At 61.1% G+C, this 17,468-nt stretch overlaps 1 protein-coding gene across 1 annotated transcript in view; it reads left to right on the top strand.

The window, feature by feature from the left end:
- The window catches only part of FLII (FLII actin remodeling protein), a 28,725-nt gene that overhangs the window by 5,476 nt on the left and 5,781 nt on the right, over nt 1–17,468 (top strand). Inside the window, exons 4-23 of the mRNA XM_084641521.1 lie at nt 1,278–1,358; nt 3,306–3,391; nt 4,181–4,342; nt 5,168–5,271; nt 6,153–6,328; nt 6,823–6,980; nt 7,831–7,915; nt 8,989–9,136; nt 9,432–9,568; nt 10,298–10,510; nt 12,086–12,265; nt 12,558–12,640; nt 13,070–13,144; nt 13,802–13,885; nt 14,428–14,599; nt 14,723–14,827; nt 15,498–15,689; nt 15,948–16,136; nt 16,836–16,975; nt 17,198–17,444. Of these exons, the coding sequence (XP_084497647.1) occupies nt 1,278–1,358; nt 3,306–3,391; nt 4,181–4,342; nt 5,168–5,271; nt 6,153–6,328; nt 6,823–6,980; nt 7,831–7,915; nt 8,989–9,136; nt 9,432–9,568; nt 10,298–10,510; nt 12,086–12,265; nt 12,558–12,640; nt 13,070–13,144; nt 13,802–13,885; nt 14,428–14,599; nt 14,723–14,827; nt 15,498–15,689; nt 15,948–16,136; nt 16,836–16,975; nt 17,198–17,444 (2,817 nt within the window). The remainder of the gene's footprint in view (nt 1–1,277; nt 1,359–3,305; nt 3,392–4,180; nt 4,343–5,167; nt 5,272–6,152; nt 6,329–6,822; nt 6,981–7,830; nt 7,916–8,988; nt 9,137–9,431; nt 9,569–10,297; nt 10,511–12,085; nt 12,266–12,557; nt 12,641–13,069; nt 13,145–13,801; nt 13,886–14,427; nt 14,600–14,722; nt 14,828–15,497; nt 15,690–15,947; nt 16,137–16,835; nt 16,976–17,197; nt 17,445–17,468) is intronic.

Here is a 17,468-nt window from a genome sequence, read left to right on the forward strand (position 1 = left end):
GCATGGAAATGCTCCAGGGCTGCCTCAGCAGGGGGGCTGGTCTTGTCTGCAGTTAGTGGCTTGTCCTGCATGCAGGCGTCCTGCGCTGCATCTCCTTTCGCAGTTCCAAGAGCGAGCGCCGATGCCTCCCCGGGGCCTGTGAGTGGCCGCTGTAGCCGGTCCGCCTCGCGCAGGGGAGGAGGGATTGGCTGCTCCGTAGCCGGATTCTCCCCACCCTCTGGTTGGCGAATGTTTTGGATCTGCTGCAAACCCTGAAGGAGAGCTTAGTCCACAAAGATACACCCCCCCCCAAATGCTTTGGTAACTTCCTGAACCACTTGCTGTTCTGTAACCCGGCCGGCTTCCTGGCTGCGGCTCCATCAAGGGGCTGGCACCCTGGGCCGCTCTCGGGCAGAGCGCCTGGCTGCCGGGGCTGCATGCCTTTTAAAGCGTCTTCTTGCCGGGGTCAGCAGAGCGATGCTGAGGCTAAATGGTTATCCCCCCTCCGGCTACCAGGGGAGAGGGGCTCTGCCTTCTGGGGCTCCCCGCCTGCGGAGGTCCGTTTCGGTGCCCATGTCGATACTGTCAGCATATGTAAGGCTTTAACCTCCAGATGGGGGTGTCACGTTACACTTGGAAACCCCTGTTAGCTAGTGGTGACGGGATGGATCACTTGATTCCCCTGTTCTGTTCATTGCCTCTGGGGCATCTGGCACTAGCCACTGTCGGAAGACAGGACACTGGGCTAGATGGACCTTTGGTCTGACCCAATACGGCCGCTCTAATGTGGCCCAGCATGGGGCACCTGTGGAGATGCAGCCTGGGGCTCTTCCCTGGGGGGGCGGGTGCCGGTGCCCTTCTCTGAGGGGGTGGGGGAGGCTGGACACCCTTAACACTCATTGGCACTGCTGGGAGCTGACAGGATTGGGCCCTTGGTCTGGTCAAAGTTTTGTCTGGTGGTGGGTCGGAGGAGATCCCTGGATGTAGCGCTGTGGCTGAGAGGCTGAATGTGCTGCTATCCACCCCCCTCCCCCAACCCACGGCTTCCCTTCCATATGGCAGGAGCTTTTCTGTTCTCTCCTCTGATCCCACCCAGCTTCTCTTCTGTCCCCGTTAGCCCTCCCTTCCACATGCTGCCTCCCTCTGCTAATCCTCCTCCTTTCGGCCCAGTGGGACCTGCTCACGTCTGGTCAATCTTTGCCCCCGCTCCGACGCAGGTGCTGAGTCAGGGGCTTGGGAGGGCCCGGGCCGTGCCTGGATCCAGAGCCTTGACAATAAATCTCTCTTCCCCTTTTAAGGCAATTGTGGCTCGAGCGAACAGCCTGAAGAATTCAGGAGTTCCTGATGACATTTTCCAGCTCGATGACCTCTCGGTGCTGGTATGTGCTCCCTGTTCGCTCTGGTTCCCTCCTTGCTCTCCTAACCCAATCAGTGCAGTGCAACTAAAGAAGCAGAGAGATTCCAACAGCATCAGTGGGGAGGGGAAGGAAATCCTAAACCAGCATGCTCAATCAACCCAAAAGAGAGGTAGCATTGTCTAGTGATTAAAGCAAAGGGTGAGAGCCCGCACTGCAGGGTTAAATTCCTGCCTCTGCCACTGACGTGCTGTGTGACCTCTGCCAAGTCTCTTTGCCTGTCTGCACCACTTTTTAAAATGGGGATTGTACCCATCTTTCTGAATGGCTTTGAGTCACGCTTTGTTTTAAGGGCACATTCATGAATGGCTTAACGCTATACAGGCTCAATAAATCGGTGTTTCAACAAATGGCTCCTCGGTTGTTAAAGTCCAATAGCAGCAAAGGTCACTTATAAACGATGGCTTAGAACTATCTCTAACCCCACGTACTTATGTGCTTCTCCCCACCTATAGCGGGGCGAAGCAGCGTTTGATTTTTAATTTATTTTACAGTTTCAATGAAGAGTAATCAATGTTTGTTTTTAAGCATTTTTTAGATTATCAATTTAAATGATCTCAATTGTGTGAAATTATGGGGGGGTGGTGTCGGACAGAGATTAGCCAATGACCGTAGATGCTGAGATTCAAAAAGCTAAAGCCTTAGAACCGTGAAAACACAAATTGTTAACGTCCCAGGTCAATATATATAATATATAAGTAAATTTCCTTCAATCAAACTCCAGGTTCTCGAGCAACACTTTTCTGACTTTGCCTATCTGTACATTTTGACTGTTGGAAATAGTTTCCGGGTCGTTGGTGTGTGCGTGCGGTGAAATCGACGTTTACCGATACTTTCCAGTACTATCTAATCCTTCCACGCCTACCTAATACCACGTTCTACCTGATTGTTTGCAACATGCTTCTAACATCTATTAATCCTTGATTAACCCTTTACAAATGTACCCGTGCCGCAAAGTGTGACTGTTTGAGATTCCTGGATGTAAAGGCACCGTCCTGTTTACCGAGGGTGAGCCTGTAAAAAAGTGCCTAACTCCCATTGACTCTCCATGGGAATTGGGAGTGTAACTTTCTTTGGCAGGTTTCACGATCCTGGCCCTTATTAATAAAACCTGGCTGTTGTCGATAGGCCACACTCTCCCCAAGGAACCCAGCTACGTATACTATAATGGCTTTGTTCTTGGATCTTCTTTTTAAAGGGACAGGCTGTTAACTTCGGGGCAAGGCTCTTCCTATCGGTCTGTACAAGACCTAACACGATGTAGCCTAGATCCTGATTGGGACCTTAGGTTATCAGTGTGTGTATTATGGTAATGCCCAGTTTGACCTCTGATCAGGACCTTAGGGCATTCCTGTAATGCACTTTACCATAACACACATCATAACCTGCTTGACCTCTAAATTCATCTCCATTTTAAAGCTGATCTAGTCTGCTCAGGAATATCCTTGGGGATTCCTAATCCTTCTTTAGTAAACACTATGCTCTAGCTGAGAAATAAGTAAACGTCAGATAAGCAGCCATCGTTTTGGTGTGAGACCCCAATGCACATGAGCTCCCCCAGGTAGTTGGCAGCTGCCGACTCAATTAGTGGCACTGATGCCCCTCTGAAGGGAACCGATGAAGGACAGCTGCCTCTGGCTGCCGCTGTGTTGGAAATGGCACAGTAAGGGGTGTCCCTGTGGTCCGCTGGGCAGGTCGCACAAACCGTGGCTAGGTTAAAAAGACTGGAGGCCGCGTCCTGGCTTTGGATGTACACACAGATATATCAGCAGTGTGGCCCTGGAGATCCTTGCGGTGGTGGGAAGGGGCTGATTTTGGCTGGGGGGGATGGGGCTGTTGCTGGGTGGGCCTCTCCGTGCCAGCTGGGATGGAGGGGTTCTCCTGACAGCTCTCTTGCTTCCCTGCCCCCAGGACCTGAGCTACAACCAGCTCACAGAGTGTCCCCGGGAGCTGGAGAATGCCAAGAACATGCTGGTGCTCAATCTCGGTCACAACAGGTGGGTCTGGCTGCTCCGGGGTTCCAGCCAAGGCTGCGTGCAGGGGTTTCCTGGGCCGACTGCACCAGCGGGGCACGCAGGCAGGGACCCCTGGCTCACCAGGCGTGGATTTCCCTGTCAAACAAACCCCCCTCTCCGGATCTAGGGGAGGCCTGCGCCTCTGGGGGCTGGGGACGTGTGAGAGAAGGGAGGCGGAACTGACGCGAGGGGCGCTTGGAGCAGCTGGTAAAGATCACTGTGCGCTTGTCCCATGCTGCTCGGCTCCTCCACGTAAACGCCTTCCCGCCCCGGGCCGGGGAAATCCTTGGTGTCCCTGTCGGAACCCGGGAGATCCCCGTTCTGTGCGTCGCCGCCAGGATCGTGCCCCCGGCTGTGTTGGGTAACTAGGCTGGGTCACCTCACCGTTCCCTGTTGTGCCGGGGAGGGAGCTGAGAGCTCTGTTGTCTCTGAGTGGGGATCTGAGCACCTGGGTGTGTGTCTGCACCCAATTGGCGGGGGGCGGAGGGGTGACTGCTGCAGGTGGAGACCTGAGCGAGCGCCGATAACCACAGCAGTGAGGCTGCACGACCCAGCCCAGGACCCTGGCTATGTTCTCGAGCAGCTGGCCCGTGCTGCTTCCCTGGCCGAAGCTCAAAGCCAGCCTGGGGACATCTCCACGTGCTGCGGACACGTCTGATAGGGTGTGTCGACACGGCAATCTCTCCGTACCCGTCCCAGCATAGGGTGGCGCAGCTCTTCCTCCCCCTCTCCTGGCTGGTAAACCAAGCGCGGCTCATCTTTCTTCTCCAGCATCGATAACATCCCCAACCAGCTGTTCATCAACCTGACGGACCTGCTGTACCTGGACCTGAGCGAGAACACTCTGGAGAGCCTGCCCCCGCAGATGAGACGGCTGGTGCACCTGCAGACCCTGATCCTGAACAACAACCCGCTGCTGCACGCCCAGCTCAGGTAGGGGGGTGTCCCGCTGCGCTGCCGGGCGGGGGTGCAGGCTGCCGGCGCTGTTGGGGGCGGGTCGCGCTCAGGAGAGGTCCCCTTTGGCTAGACGCTCTTCTAGCCGCTCTCCTGGGCCTGGCTGGGAAGAGCCTTGTCCAGCCGCGGGTCCAGTTTCTTGCCTGGTTTCTGGTTGCATCGGCCTGGGGAGGTAAAGTAGCCACCAAAAGACAACCAGAAAGGCTTTCTCCCCAATAAACGCCTGAGAACCCAGCCTGGGGGGCCCCTTTGCTCCTTCTCCAGCAAGCCCTTTTAGAAGGGACACGGTCAGCCTTTTGGGGCCTGATCCAGAGCCCCCCAGGACATCAATGGAAACCCCACCCACAGCCCTTCCGAAGCTTTGGATCCGGCCTTTAAGTGTTTAAATAAGACCGGTTTCTTGGACCTCATGGTGCCAGCCACAGCCCTAAAGACGGGTCATCTCTCTCTGCATGGCTCTGGCAGGCACAGGTCCTGTCCCCCGCCTGCCGTGAACGAGCAGCTTGGCCTCTAGGAAGGAAGGGCTGATCCGGCTCCCACGGCGCAGTCCCCCCTTGGCCTCCAGCCGGGTGCAGGGATGGCTCTTGTGGAATGGGCTCATGTCCCTGGGGAGCTGGGCTGAAACTCAGCGAAGCGAGACCACGTTTAAACTAGTCCTGGTGTGGACAAGCTGCATCTTGCCTCCTCTTGAACCAGAGCTTGGGGTCCTGCTCTCCTCCCGTCCGGGATCTCCCCTCCAGTCCCTGGCTCAGCCCAGCAGTGGATCTCCCCTCACTGCTTCTCTCTCTCTCTTTCCATGTAAAGGCAGCTCCCTGCAATGACGGCTCTGCAGACCCTGCACCTGAGGAACACGCAGCGCACGCAGAGCAATCTGCCCACCAGCCTGGAAGGCCTGACCAACCTCGCAGGTGAGCTGCCCGTTGAGTTTCGCCCCAGAGTCCGGGGCTGAGGGGGCATGTGTGGGGACAAGGTGGGCATGGGGAAACAGCACCTCTCCGGACCTCCTTCCCACTGCTGCCGTGCAACAGGGCCAGTCCAGCGACGAGTGCAGCCCGGGAGGCCCTGCATTCGGAGAAAGGTGTCCCACTCCCAGCGAGCCTTTGGCTGAGCGCACGCCACCCGCATGGCGGCTTGTGTCCGCATACGGTGGCTGTCCCCAGCATTGTGTGAGCCAGCCGGGTGCATCTCCCAGGACCAGGCCTGGCTGAACCCGTCACCCACAGCGGCATCTTCCCTGATGGCAACCCACAACTGTTGCATCGTCCCTGGTCCAGCTGCTCCTCCTCCCCCCTCCATCCCACAATGCAGTGCCTTGTGTCTGGGGAAATTACCCAGAAGCCCCTGTTCCCAGTCCCAGCATGGGCAGCCCATGGCATAGATTCTCCTGCAGTCCCAGAGCGCCCTGGGACAGCCACCTAGTTAAGGTTCCTCTTGTGAACACGAGCCACATGGCTGGGTGGGGCAAGCCGTTGCAAGGATGATGGAGGCAATCGCCTTGTGTGGCTGTTGGCCCCCAAAATGGTCCTGACCCCACTGGCCAGGCTCCTATTGGTGGAGATGGTCCAGGCTCTGACCCCGGGAAGAGTGCAGCTGTTAGATGGGCTGCCTGCCTCGTCCCTGTGAAAGTGGATGCATTTAGGCCGGGACCTGCTATATTATCCTGGCATCATGTCCATGCACTCACAATTACTGTGTAACCCAGCCAGAGCCCTGGGTTGTCCATGCCCGTCAGCTGACTTGGGCCCAGTCCGGTGGGTGGCTGCCCTTCCCTTCTGCTCTTCTTCCCCAGACGTGGACCTGGCGTGCAACGAGCTGAGCCGGGTCCCTGAGTGCCTCTACACCCTCTCCAGCCTGCGCCGTCTCAATCTGAGCAGCAACCAGATCTCCGAGCTCTCCCTCTGCATCGACCAGTGGACCCAGCTGGAGACCCTCAATCTGTCGCGGAACCAGCTCACCTCGCTGCCCGTACGTAGCGGTCTCCCCCAAGACGACAGCAGGGAGCTGCCTGGCTTCCCACGGCCAAGCTCAGGGCACAGTCTCCGTGGGACGGGCCTGGTGGCTTTCTCTGGACCTTGGTCCTTGGCTTGTGAAGCTGTGAATGCCACAGCGGCATCACAGACCCGAGGGGCTGGTCCCAGCATCCCGCTGGCTCCCCATCCTCTGACTCAACAGGCCGGTGCTTTCCTTGCTGGTTCAGGCCAAGCTAAGAGCTCCTAGGGCCCCCTTCCCATAGCTTCAGCGCCCCTTGCGGTCTGTAATGGGTTTATCCTCACAGAACCCCTGGCAGGCAGATGATGGTGTTATCCCCATGGTACAGTTGGGGAAACTGAGGCATGGAGCGGCTAAGTGACTTGTCCAAGCAGCTGGCGGGATGCCCTGGACAGTAGCCCCTGCAGAGCCCAGGGGCCCAGGCTACAGCCTCCCCCTGATCTGTGGTGTGTGTGTCTCTCCGTCCCCAGTCTGCCATCTGCAAGCTGATCAAGCTGAAGAAGCTCTACCTGAACTCCAACAAGCTGGACTTTGACGGCATTCCCTCTGGCATTGGCAAACTGACCAGCCTGGAGGAGTTCATGGCAGCCAACAACAACCTGGAGCTGATCCCCGAGAGCCTGTGCAGGTAAGCGACCCGCCTGCCACCCTGGCCTGGGGAGAGAGAAGCGGGATCCCCACCCCCCGCAGCCTGGGGCAGAGTCTCCCCCAGGTGGCTGCTGTGTGGGGATAGGGAAGGAAGCCGTTTGCTCGCTTTGGATCCGAGCGGCAAGGCCGGCTGGTCCTCTCCATCCCTGTGCGCCTTCTGGCTGCCGGTTACCCACCCGCCCCAAACACCTGCAAAGGGCTGGTCTGCCCAAGAGGCTGATACCCGCAGCCATCGCTGACCTTGGTGGGGACTCAGGACCTCCGACATCAGCCCTGCTATGTGCAGAGCTCACCTGCCGCTAACAGCGTCCGCAGCCTGGCTGCGAAAGACCCCGCCCCACCCCCTGCGAGCTCACAGCCCCCTCCGAAGCCCGGCCGGGGTGGATCCCTTGCGCTGAGCGCTTGTGACTCAGTCTGGCTTCTCCAGGGCAGTCCCACTCGGTGCAGATCTCTGAGCTGCCGCCCCCTTCCCTGGCATGTCTGGGGCGGAGGGGAGGGAGAGGCTGGTGGGTGCGTTCTGCAGAGGGGAAGGAAGGGTTCCGCATTTCTTGCGGTCCAAGCTGGGCCTGAGCATAGAGCAGCGTCCGGGTGGGACGGGACAGATGGACGACACGCGGAGCAGGGAAAATTGAAGAACTCGGCTCGGGCTGAGCCAGCGTCCCCTCCACGTCCTGCGTCCCTCCTTCCTCCCCTTCTGGGCTCTGGCTCTCCTGCCTGGGAGCAGGACTTTCTGGCTGTAGTTGATCTCCTGGTCCCCCCTGCCCTGCAGCTCATCAGCGCAGCGTGTCGCGGGGGCCAGGCCTCTCCTAGCTTCTTGTCTGCCCCTCCAGGTGCACGAAGCTGAAGAAGCTGGTGCTCAACAAGAATCGCCTGGTCACCCTGCCAGAGACTATTCATTTCCTGACAGACGTCGAGGTGAGGCCGTGGAGGGACGGGCCTCTGTGCTTTGCCGGCGCCCTCTGGGCAGATGTCCCAGGCCCCGTCCTTCCGTGGGAGCCGGTCCCTGGGGGGATCCATGCATCCCAGGGCAGTGTGGGCTGGTGTGCGAGCGGAGGGCAAGGCTCCGCTCTGGACCCCTCTGCGGAGGCTCACCCCACCAGCAGTGCCAACCTGTGCTCCCCACCCCGGATGGGCTGGGTCTGACACAGGGCAGCGGGGAGGCTCTCTACGCCCCTGGCCAGCCATGTGGTGACCTGAGTTAATGTACTGGGTCGGGATAATCCCACTGCACAAAGGTAGGAAACTGTGAGCCTAAACCCATTGAGGACGTGGGCCGGAGGCTCTAAGGGGTAAGACCTCAAGCCATGCAGCAAGGCAGTGGGACTAAACTAAGGCACTGTGGGGCTCGAGCTCCATGCCCAGTCCTACTGATCGTGCTGCCCCTCGCCCTGGCTCAGCACATCCCTGGCAGGAGCTGCTCCTATGGAGCCAGCTGAAAGCCCTTTGCTCCCTCTGCCTCCCGGCGGTTCGGTCTGGGGCGCCCAGCCAGGCCTAGTGAGCTGGTGCCATGCTGAAGGGGGTTATGCCGTGCAGCACGAGTGAGTGGGGAGATCCTGGATCACCCCTGCCTGGCGCAGAATCCCTGCCCGCCGGGCCTGCACTGAGGGTGGTGGAGAAGCCCCCCGCCGACGACCGGTGCGTTCGGCGAGGGTCCGTTTCCGGGGTTGTCTGATCTGTTCTGAATGGTGCTTGGCTGTCCATGGGCTCTCCTGGCTGGATTAAGCCTGTGCCCCTGGACGTGGTTTTCGTGTTGGCAGGGGAGGGCGTGGCATCCCAACCCCCAGCACCTGGGAAACAAGTCACGTTCGCCCTGCTGAACTGTAGCCTTGCACCATCAGACACTGACCCTAAACCCTGATGGGGCACGGGAGGATCCCCGCCCCCCACCAATGCCGCCTGAGCTCTCCAGGGCGAAGCGAGAACCAGCTGGTGCCCAGATCGCTCATGTGGCTGGTGTTGGATGACCTCTCTTTCCCATGCCCCTGCAGATCCTGGACGTCCGGGAGAACCCCAACCTGGTGATGCCCCCCAAGCCGGTGGACAAAACCTCTGAGTGGTACAACATCGACTTCTCCCTGCAGAACCAGCTGCGCCTGGCTGGCGCCTCGCCCGCCACCGTGGCCGCAGCTGCAGCAGGTGAACCAAGGGGCAATGGGGGGCGGGGGTGTGGCAATGTCGCATCCAGCTGAAGCCTGGCTCCTGGGGAGCTGGGAGGACTGGGAATCCCAGACGCTGGCAGCCGAGTCCCAGAACCCGAGGGCTCCTGGCCATGTGGTGGCATGTCTCTGCTGCCGCGGGGCCGGCACTGCCAGGCGATTCCCGCCTTGGGCTGAGAGCGCCCCGCGGGGTAGGGTCTCCCATCCAGCCAGTTGCCTAGAGTAGGTGTGGGTGATTTCTGGGCTGCGATCACACACGTTGCCCGTGTTCCCAGGGAGCGGCACGAAGGACCCCACGGCCCGCAAGACGCGGCTTCGCAGGCGCAAGGACTCAGCCGCGCAGGACGATCAGGCCAAGCAGGTGCTGAAGGGGATGTCGGATGTGGCTGAAGAGAAGAACAAGAAACTGGAGGTAGGAAGGGGTGGGGTGGGGAGGCGGGTGCCGTCTGTCTGTCTATTACACACACCCCTTTCTCCATCTCGGCTCCCTCCCTCCCGCAGCCCACGTGCGTCCACCCCCTTCCCGAGGCCAGTGCCGGCGCTCAGTGCCTCTGCTCATCCGGCCCTAGCTCTCTCCTGATGAGCACCCAGAAATGGGGGCACCCGCCGGTAGAGGCCGCTCCTGAGAACGCAGGCCTCGCTGTCTTGCCCCCGGCCACGGGGGAGAGTCCACGTCATAGCCGGGATCAGAACTCGCAGCCTCGTGTATGGTGTGAGCGTGGGGTTCAGAACAAGGGCGTCCGTCTGCAGAAGGCACTCTGCCTGCCAGGCGTAAGGACTGACCAGGCCTTCCTGGGCAGCTGGGCTCGGGACTGTCCCGACCCAGCCACTCCCTGGGTGACTGAGTCAAAGCTGCTGGCGTCACTCCCGTGAGCCCTGGTGGAACCGACGCAGCGGGCTGGATCCCGCTTCTGCCTTGCGCGTGGCCGGCCAAGCTCCGGGCAGGAGCCTCGATTGCTGGGGACGGCGCCGGAGGCCCAGCGTGAATGTCGGGTCCCAGCCCCAGTTTGCTCCTGGGAAGATTCTCAGCGTCTAGGGACACTGTGTGGGGTCGAACATGGCTCAAGGTTTAGGCCTACGGCTGTGAGTGGAGAGAAGCCAGGCCGCTCCTCACTGCCCTCTCGTCCCCCGCACCCGACAGGAGAACGGGGACATGAAATACACGGACCCGAAGACACGCCGCTGGGACCAGAGCCTGGAGAAGCCCCAGCTCAACTACTCGGAGTTCTTCACGGAGGATGTGGGGCAGATCCCCGGTGTCTCCGTCTGGCAGATCGAGAACTTCGTGCCCACCCTGGTGGACGAGGCCTTCAACGGGAAGTTCTACGAAGCTGACTGCTACATTGTGCTGAAGGTACCGGCGCTGCCCTGCCCTGCCCCCATGCCTTCCTGCCGGGTGCCTGGAGCGTGACCCAGGGCCTTGAGCCCCCAATCCCCTGGGGAAAGTGAGCATGGAGCAGCGCGGTGACTCGCCTGAGGTCAGGCAGGACTGAATTGGGAATAGGGCCCAGGAGTCCTGGCTCACAGCCGCCCCCGCCCAACCACTAGGCCATGCTCCCTCCCAGGTGCAGATAGTACACTGGTCTGCAGGGCGTCCTGATCTCCTGCTCTAGCCACGCTCCCTCCCTGGGTTCAAAGAGGTTTAATACTGTGGGCGGAAGATAAGACCAGGCAAAATCCGAGGTCCCAGCCTCTCGGGGCGAGTGACAGTCTGAAGGGAATCATAGAATATCAGGGTTGGAAGGGACCTCAGGAGGTCATCTAGTCCAACCCCCTGCTCGAAGCAGGACCAATCCCCAACTAAATCATCCCAGCCAGGGCTTTGTCAAGCCTGACCTTAAAAATATCTAAGGAAGGAGATTCCACCACCTCCCTAGGTAACGCATTCCAGTGTTTCACCACCCTCTTAGTGAAAAAGTTTTTCCTAATATCCAACCTAAATCTCCCCCACTGCAACTTGAGACCATTACTCCTTGTCCTGTCATCCGCTACCACTGAGAATAGTCTAGATCCATCCTCTTTGGAACCCCCTTTCAGGTAGTTGAAAGCAGCTATCAAATCCCCCCTCATTCTTCTCTTCCGCAGACTAAACAATCCCAGCTCCCTCAGCCTCTCCTCATAAGTCATGTGTTCCAGACCCCTAATCGTTTTTGTTGCCCTCCGCTGGATGTTTTCCAATTTTTCCACATCCTTCTTGTAGTGTGGGGCCCAAAACTGGACATAGTACTCCAGATGAGGCCTCACCAATGTTGAATAGAGGGGAACAATCACGTCCCTCGATCTGCTGGCAATGCCCCTACTTATACATCCCAAAATGCCATTGGCCTTCTTGGCAACAAGGGCACACTGCTGACTCATATCCAGCTTCTCGTCCACGGTAACCCCTAGGTCCTTTTCTGCAGAACTGTTGCCTAGCCATTCGGTCCCTAGTCTGTACCAGTGCATGGGATTCTTCCGTCCTAAGTGCAGGACTCTGCACTTGTCCTTGTTGAACCTCATCAGATTTCTTTTGGCCCAATCCTCTAATTTGTCTAGGTCCCTCTGTATCCTATCCCTACTCTCCAGCGTACCTACGTCTCCTCCCAGTTTAGTGTTATCTGCAAACTTGCTGAGGGTGCAATCCACACCATCCTCCAGATCATTTATGAAGATATTGAACAAAACCAGCCCAAGGACCGACCCTTGGGGCACTCCACTTGATACCGGGAATGGTTCCCTCATCCCAGTCACCCCTACGTGGGCTCCAGCTTCCTCCCATGCTGGGGGCCCCATGCTGTGCCAGGCTGCAGGGAGCCTCCCAGGGTCATGTGGGTAGGTGGGGCTCCTGCGGGTGGCCCAGAGAGCAGGGAAAGCCCCCCCACCCCCCGAGTGACCCACTTGGCTTCCTCCAGCCCCACCGACGGCTCTGCCTGTTGGCGTTTCCCCGCAGACGTTCCTGGACAACAACGGCTCCTTGACCTGGGAGATCTACTACTGGATCGGGCAGGAGGCCACGCTGGACAAGAAGGCCAGTGCGGCCATTCACGCCGTCAACCTGCGCAACTACCTGGGGGCTGAGTGCCGCACCATCCGGGAGGAGATGGGGGATGAGAGCGAGGAATTCAGCCAGGTGCCTCCCCCCTCGACCGACCTGATGACCCTCCCTCCCTGCCTTCCTCCTCCCACCCCCATCTCTGCAGCTACCAGCTCCTCCGCGCAACCCCATACAGACAATCCACCCCTGTACAGACCCCCCCCTTCCTTCTCCAGCTGTCCCAAGGCTGGAGAACTTGGCAGTTCCAGGTTCCTTGCGACAGGGCGCAGCCCCCTGCAGCCAGCCCTCGCCCTGGCGGGAGGGAGGCACAGAAGCCTTTTGCTGCGGGCTGGCCGGCTCCCAGCTGACCCCTTCTCCCCACCCCTAGGTGTTCGACCATGAGATCTCCTACATTGAGGGGGGCTCGGCCAGCGGCTTCTACACCGTCGAGGATGCACAGTACATCACCAGGTAGGGGGGCCGCGGGTTGGGGGTGCTACCGGCCACAGCCACCCTCTGCGGCGCCATGATTACGTGGCGTGCAGACACAGAGAAGCTGCCTGGCTCGGGCACGCCAGTCCTGGACACATGCCCAGAGGATGAGCTTCTCCAGGCCCTCTCTGCTCCCCTCGAGCAGGAGGCCTTATGAATAAAGTGGCTGTCACCATGGGTGCCACGGAAAGGTCTAAGCCCATCTGGAATCCGACAGAGCGCTTGAGGTGTTCTATTATCTTGTGGCAGTGAGTTCCAGAGGCCAAGCCACCCCTTGATCCACTCTGAGCGCTTTGCTGCCCAGTCCTGTGGGGCGCGCTGCCACCCTGGTGCCCTGTGGGGGCAGGTTCTCCTCAGGCAGTGGGCTCTCTCGTGACCCCCCCCCTTGCGTGCTGCGTGTCCTTGCAGGCTGTATCGCGTCTACGGGAAGAAGAATATTAAGCTGGAGCCCGTGACGCTTAAGGCTGCTTCGCTGGACCCCCGGTGAGTGCGGAGGGGGATTGGGACGCTCTGCAGACACACGGCACCCAAGTCCGTGCCTGTGGGGCACGGGGACTGGCCTGCCAGGATAGGTGAGGGGACCTACAGACCCCTGTCCAGGAGTGGAAGCTGCAGGGATCGTAGTGATTTCACTTGCCGGGACCGGAGCCTGCAGTGTTAACACCAGGGCGGCGGGCGGGAATGCCACGTTGGGCCCCGTGTGTGTCAGCAGAGGCTCTCGTCACCGCCCTGGGTTGTGGATATTCGGCTCCATTCCCTCCTCTGCACAGGTTCCCTGGCTGACCATGGGCGAGGGCCTCTCTCGGCCTGTCCCGTCTGGGCAGTGGGCCTGCGAGCTCTGCCCTGCCTCCCGCGGGCTCGGAGGTAAACACCTTTGTTGCTGGGAGGGGCTCAGGTGCTGCGGTGACGATGCAGACCCCTCCAGAGCTCGAATTGCCCGCCCCTGCCAGCAAACCAAGCCATTGCTGTGCTTGTCGGAGGCCACTGGCCCAGTTGCTCTCTCCTGTCCCCGCTGCCCCGAGCAGCTACCAACTTGGGGTCGGGGGTGTCTCTGCCACTGAGCCCCCCTCTCAGCTCTTGGATTCAGCCCTGCTTGGGGTCCGCGGTGCATCACGCTGACCCCTCTTTTCCCCCACCCAGGTTCGTCTTCCTCCTGGACAACGGCCTTGAGATCTCCGTGTGGAGGGGGAGCCAGGCCACGCTGAGCAGCACCACCAAAGCCAGGTACCGTCCGCAGAGGGGCAGCTGAGGGGGCAAGGCAGGGATGGAGCCAGCGGACGCTGACACTGGGGGGCGCCGAGTGCGCTCTGCCCCCTTCCACAGCTCGCAGCCGCTGCTCCCGCTCCAGCAGCACCCGTCGGGGAGCAGGGTGATTGCCACACGTGCCAGCTGGCAGCTCGCCTGGCCGGACGGGGCAAAGCCTGCTCCAGAGCCGAGGGGATGTGTGAAAGGCACCCGCTGCCGCTCTGGCATCACAGGACATGGCTGCCACCTGCCCTCCCTTTTGCCATCATGGGCAGTCGCAGGGCATGGCATCCCCCTGGCCTCCCACCTGCCATCACGAGGCACGTGACCTCCCACCACCTTCCCTTCCCCCTGCCATCGTGGGCCAGGTGGCCCTTCCTCCACACTCGCCTGCTGTCGCAGGCCAGGCCTGGTGCCCCCTGCTGCTCTGTGAGCCCCGCCTGGCCCCAGGAGCGCGGCTGGCCTGGAATCTAACTGGAGTCTCTCTGGCCTGCTCCTCTCCCCCGAATCGTCCCGCCCAGGCTCTTCGCTGAGAAGATCAACAAGAACGAGCGGAAAGGGAAGGCGGAGATCACGCTCCTGAGCCAGAGCCAGGAGCCGCCCGAGTTCTGGGAGGTGCTGGGGGGCCAGCCCGAGGAGATCAAGGCCAACGTCCCTGACGACTTCCAGCCAGCCAAGCCCAAGCTCTATAAGGTAGAGACCCCTTCCCGCTCCGCGTGCCCCCAGGGGGAGTCTCTCTGTGGCAGAGAGGTGCTCGTGCCCTGTGACTTGTCTCTGCCCACCCCCTCTCATCCCTCTCCTCTCTCCTCGGCTCAGGTCGGCCTGGGGCTGGGCTACCTGGAGCTGCCCCAGATCAACTACAAGCTCTCGGTGGAGCACCAGAAGCGGCCCAAGGTGGACCTGCTACCGGAGATGCGACTGGTATGGTGGGGCGGGGTGAGGCGGGCCAGAGGCGGAGGGGTCTGTTCCACCAGGCTGTGTGCCATACGCCGCACCCGGCTGGGGAGGGGCTGTTGCCCGCTAAGGCCACAGGGGCTGGGTACGTGGATGGAGGATCTGAGATTTGCCGGCCCTCAACCGCCTCCTCCCCCTGCCCCTGTTCTCGCCAGGCTCCGGAGTGGGAAATGGTCGGGAGTTTGGGCCCTGCTCGAAAAACTTCTCCCTCTTGCTTCAGCAGTGGTCGGAGCCCCCGAGCAGGAGAGCCGTTCCCTGGGGCAAGGGCCCGGGCGGCCCCCACCCAAGCGGGAGAGCTGTTCCCCGGGGCGCGGCCCCGTTCTCCATCTCCAGCCCAGTGGGAGGTGGGGCCTGTCAGGAAACCCCCTCCGTTTTGGGGCGGGATGCGGGGAATCAGGGTGGGGATCTGAGCTCGGGCCCTACTCCCAGCTGGAGGATGCTGCCAGGGCCTGGCCCCGAGGAAGGGTGAGGGGCCGGACAGCCCTCTCTGTGAGGGAGAGTTATCTGAAGGTGCTGGGCTGGCAGCCTGCTTAGCCCCCCCCAGGTCCTGCTTTGGGCGTGGAGGGGGAGATCACAATAGGGGGCAGTCCCCCCTCCCCCCGCCCACTCAATCCCTCCTCTCCCGCTTGCCCTCCAGCTGCAGAGCCTGCTGGACACCAAGGCCGTGTACATCCTCGACTGCTGGTCCGACGTCTTCATCTGGGTGGGCAGGAAGTCCCCGCGCCTGGTGCGGGCCGCGGCCCTCAAGCTGGGGCAGGAGTTGTGCAGCATGCTGCATCGGCCCAAGCACGCCATGGTCCTCCGCAACCTGGAGGGCACCGAGTGCCAGGTACGGGGGCTGCTGGGGCCCGGGCTCGCCTTGCCCCACGGGGGTGGCCAGCGGAGCTGCGCTGGGACTGGCTGGGGAATTCGGGTCTGGCCAGCTGGCGCCCTGGAGTGGCCCGACCGGGCTGTGGGGTGGGAGAATCTGTCTCGCTTCCCTTCTAGCCGTGCTGGGAGCTGCCCTGCGGGGAGGCAGGGGGGCCGCGCCCCCCGGGAGAGGCTGAAGCGCCCCGTGCCGGCGTGTCTCTCCTCCCTCCCCCCGCAGGTGTTCAAGGCCAAGTTCAAGAACTGGGACGACGTGCTGAAGGTGGACTACACCCGCAACGCGGAGAGCGTGCTGCAGGCCAAGGGGCTGGCCGGCAAGGTGAAGAAAGACACCGAGAAGAAGGATCAGATGAAGGCTGACCTGACGGCGCTGTTCCTGCCCCGCCAGCCCCCCATGGCGCTGACGGAGGTATGACGCGGGGGTGGAGGGGTAAATGAAAGACCCTCAGGGGAGTCATCTGGGCCCGCCCTTCCTCCTGTCTGGGTAGGGGTGGGCTGGGACCTTCTCTGCCAATGCAGCTGCCCTAGGCTTCCCCTCCTGAGTCCTTGGGCACCAGCATTGTGCCCCCTCCAACTGGCCATGGGGCAGCCAAGGCTGGGGTGGGAGAGAGAGAGGGTGTGGGCTGGTCCCACTGCATCTTGCTAAGTCAGCGGTTCCCAAACTGGGGTTCGCAGAACGTTACAGGGGGTTTGCCAGAAAAATTTCACTAAGGGTGGCCAGAGGACCCCGGGCATTGAGGGCAGCAAGTGGGACCTGTTGCAGGGCTGGCGGCCCGAGCCCCGGCGGTCAGCGGGGCCGGGCGGTCGGGGCTGGCGGCCCGAGCCCCGGCGGTCAGCGGGGCCGGGCGGTCGGGCTCAGTGGAGCTCAGGTGACCGGTGGAAGCATTGGCCCCAGCCTCTGGGGCCCTGGATCTCCCCTTATTTGGGAGAGGGTGTGGGGAAAAGGACATTGCAAACCCCCCCCCCACACACACACACACGCAATTCTCAGGACCAGGACTGGCCCCAGGGCCCCCTAGGCCACCCTGCAGAGCGCTAACTGCCTCGCCAGCTTGCCACCCGTTGCAACGTCCTCCTCAGTGTGCGCATCTCTTGGCGTGGGGCGCAGGCAGAACAGCTGATGGAGGAGTGGAGCGAGGACCTGGACGGCATGGAGGGCTTTGTCCTGGAGGGCAAGAAATTTGCTCGCCTGCCCGAAGAGGAGTTCGGACACTTCCACACGCAGGATTGCTACGTCTTCCTGTGCAGGTAACACCCTCCCCTGCCGTCTCTGGGCAGCTCTTGTGCCCCCCGCCGCCTCCTTTCTCAGCTGTAAGAGCCCCCGTCCCTCTGGGCTGATCCTCTACCATCGGCCCCCTAAGCTCCTGAGTGGGTGTGACCTGGGGCTGGGAGAGCTCTGGGCTATGGTGGGACTGGGGCTGCCTCCCCCCCCCACATCACCGGGATTTCCCCCCCCCCCCATGCCGGCAGGTACTGGGTGCCGGTGGAGTACGAGGACGAGGCAGAGGAGAAGAAGAAGAAGAAGAGTGGCGGCAAAGGGGACGGAGAGGGAGGGGAGGATGAGGAGGAGGAAGATGAGGAGGAGAAGCAGCCAGAGGAAGATTTCCAGTGCATCGTGTACTTCTGGCAGGGGCGCGAGGCCTCCAACATGGGCTGGCTCACCTTCACCTTCAGCCTGCAAAAGAAGTTCGAGAGCCTCTTCCCTGGCAAGCTGGAGGTGAGCTGGGAGCCTGATTTCCTC

Source organism: Lepidochelys olivacea, assembly GCF_965140295.1.
Source record: "Lepidochelys olivacea isolate rLepOli2 genome assembly, chromosome: 10".
Classification (NCBI taxonomy): Eukaryota; Metazoa; Chordata; order Testudines; family Cheloniidae; genus Lepidochelys; species Lepidochelys olivacea.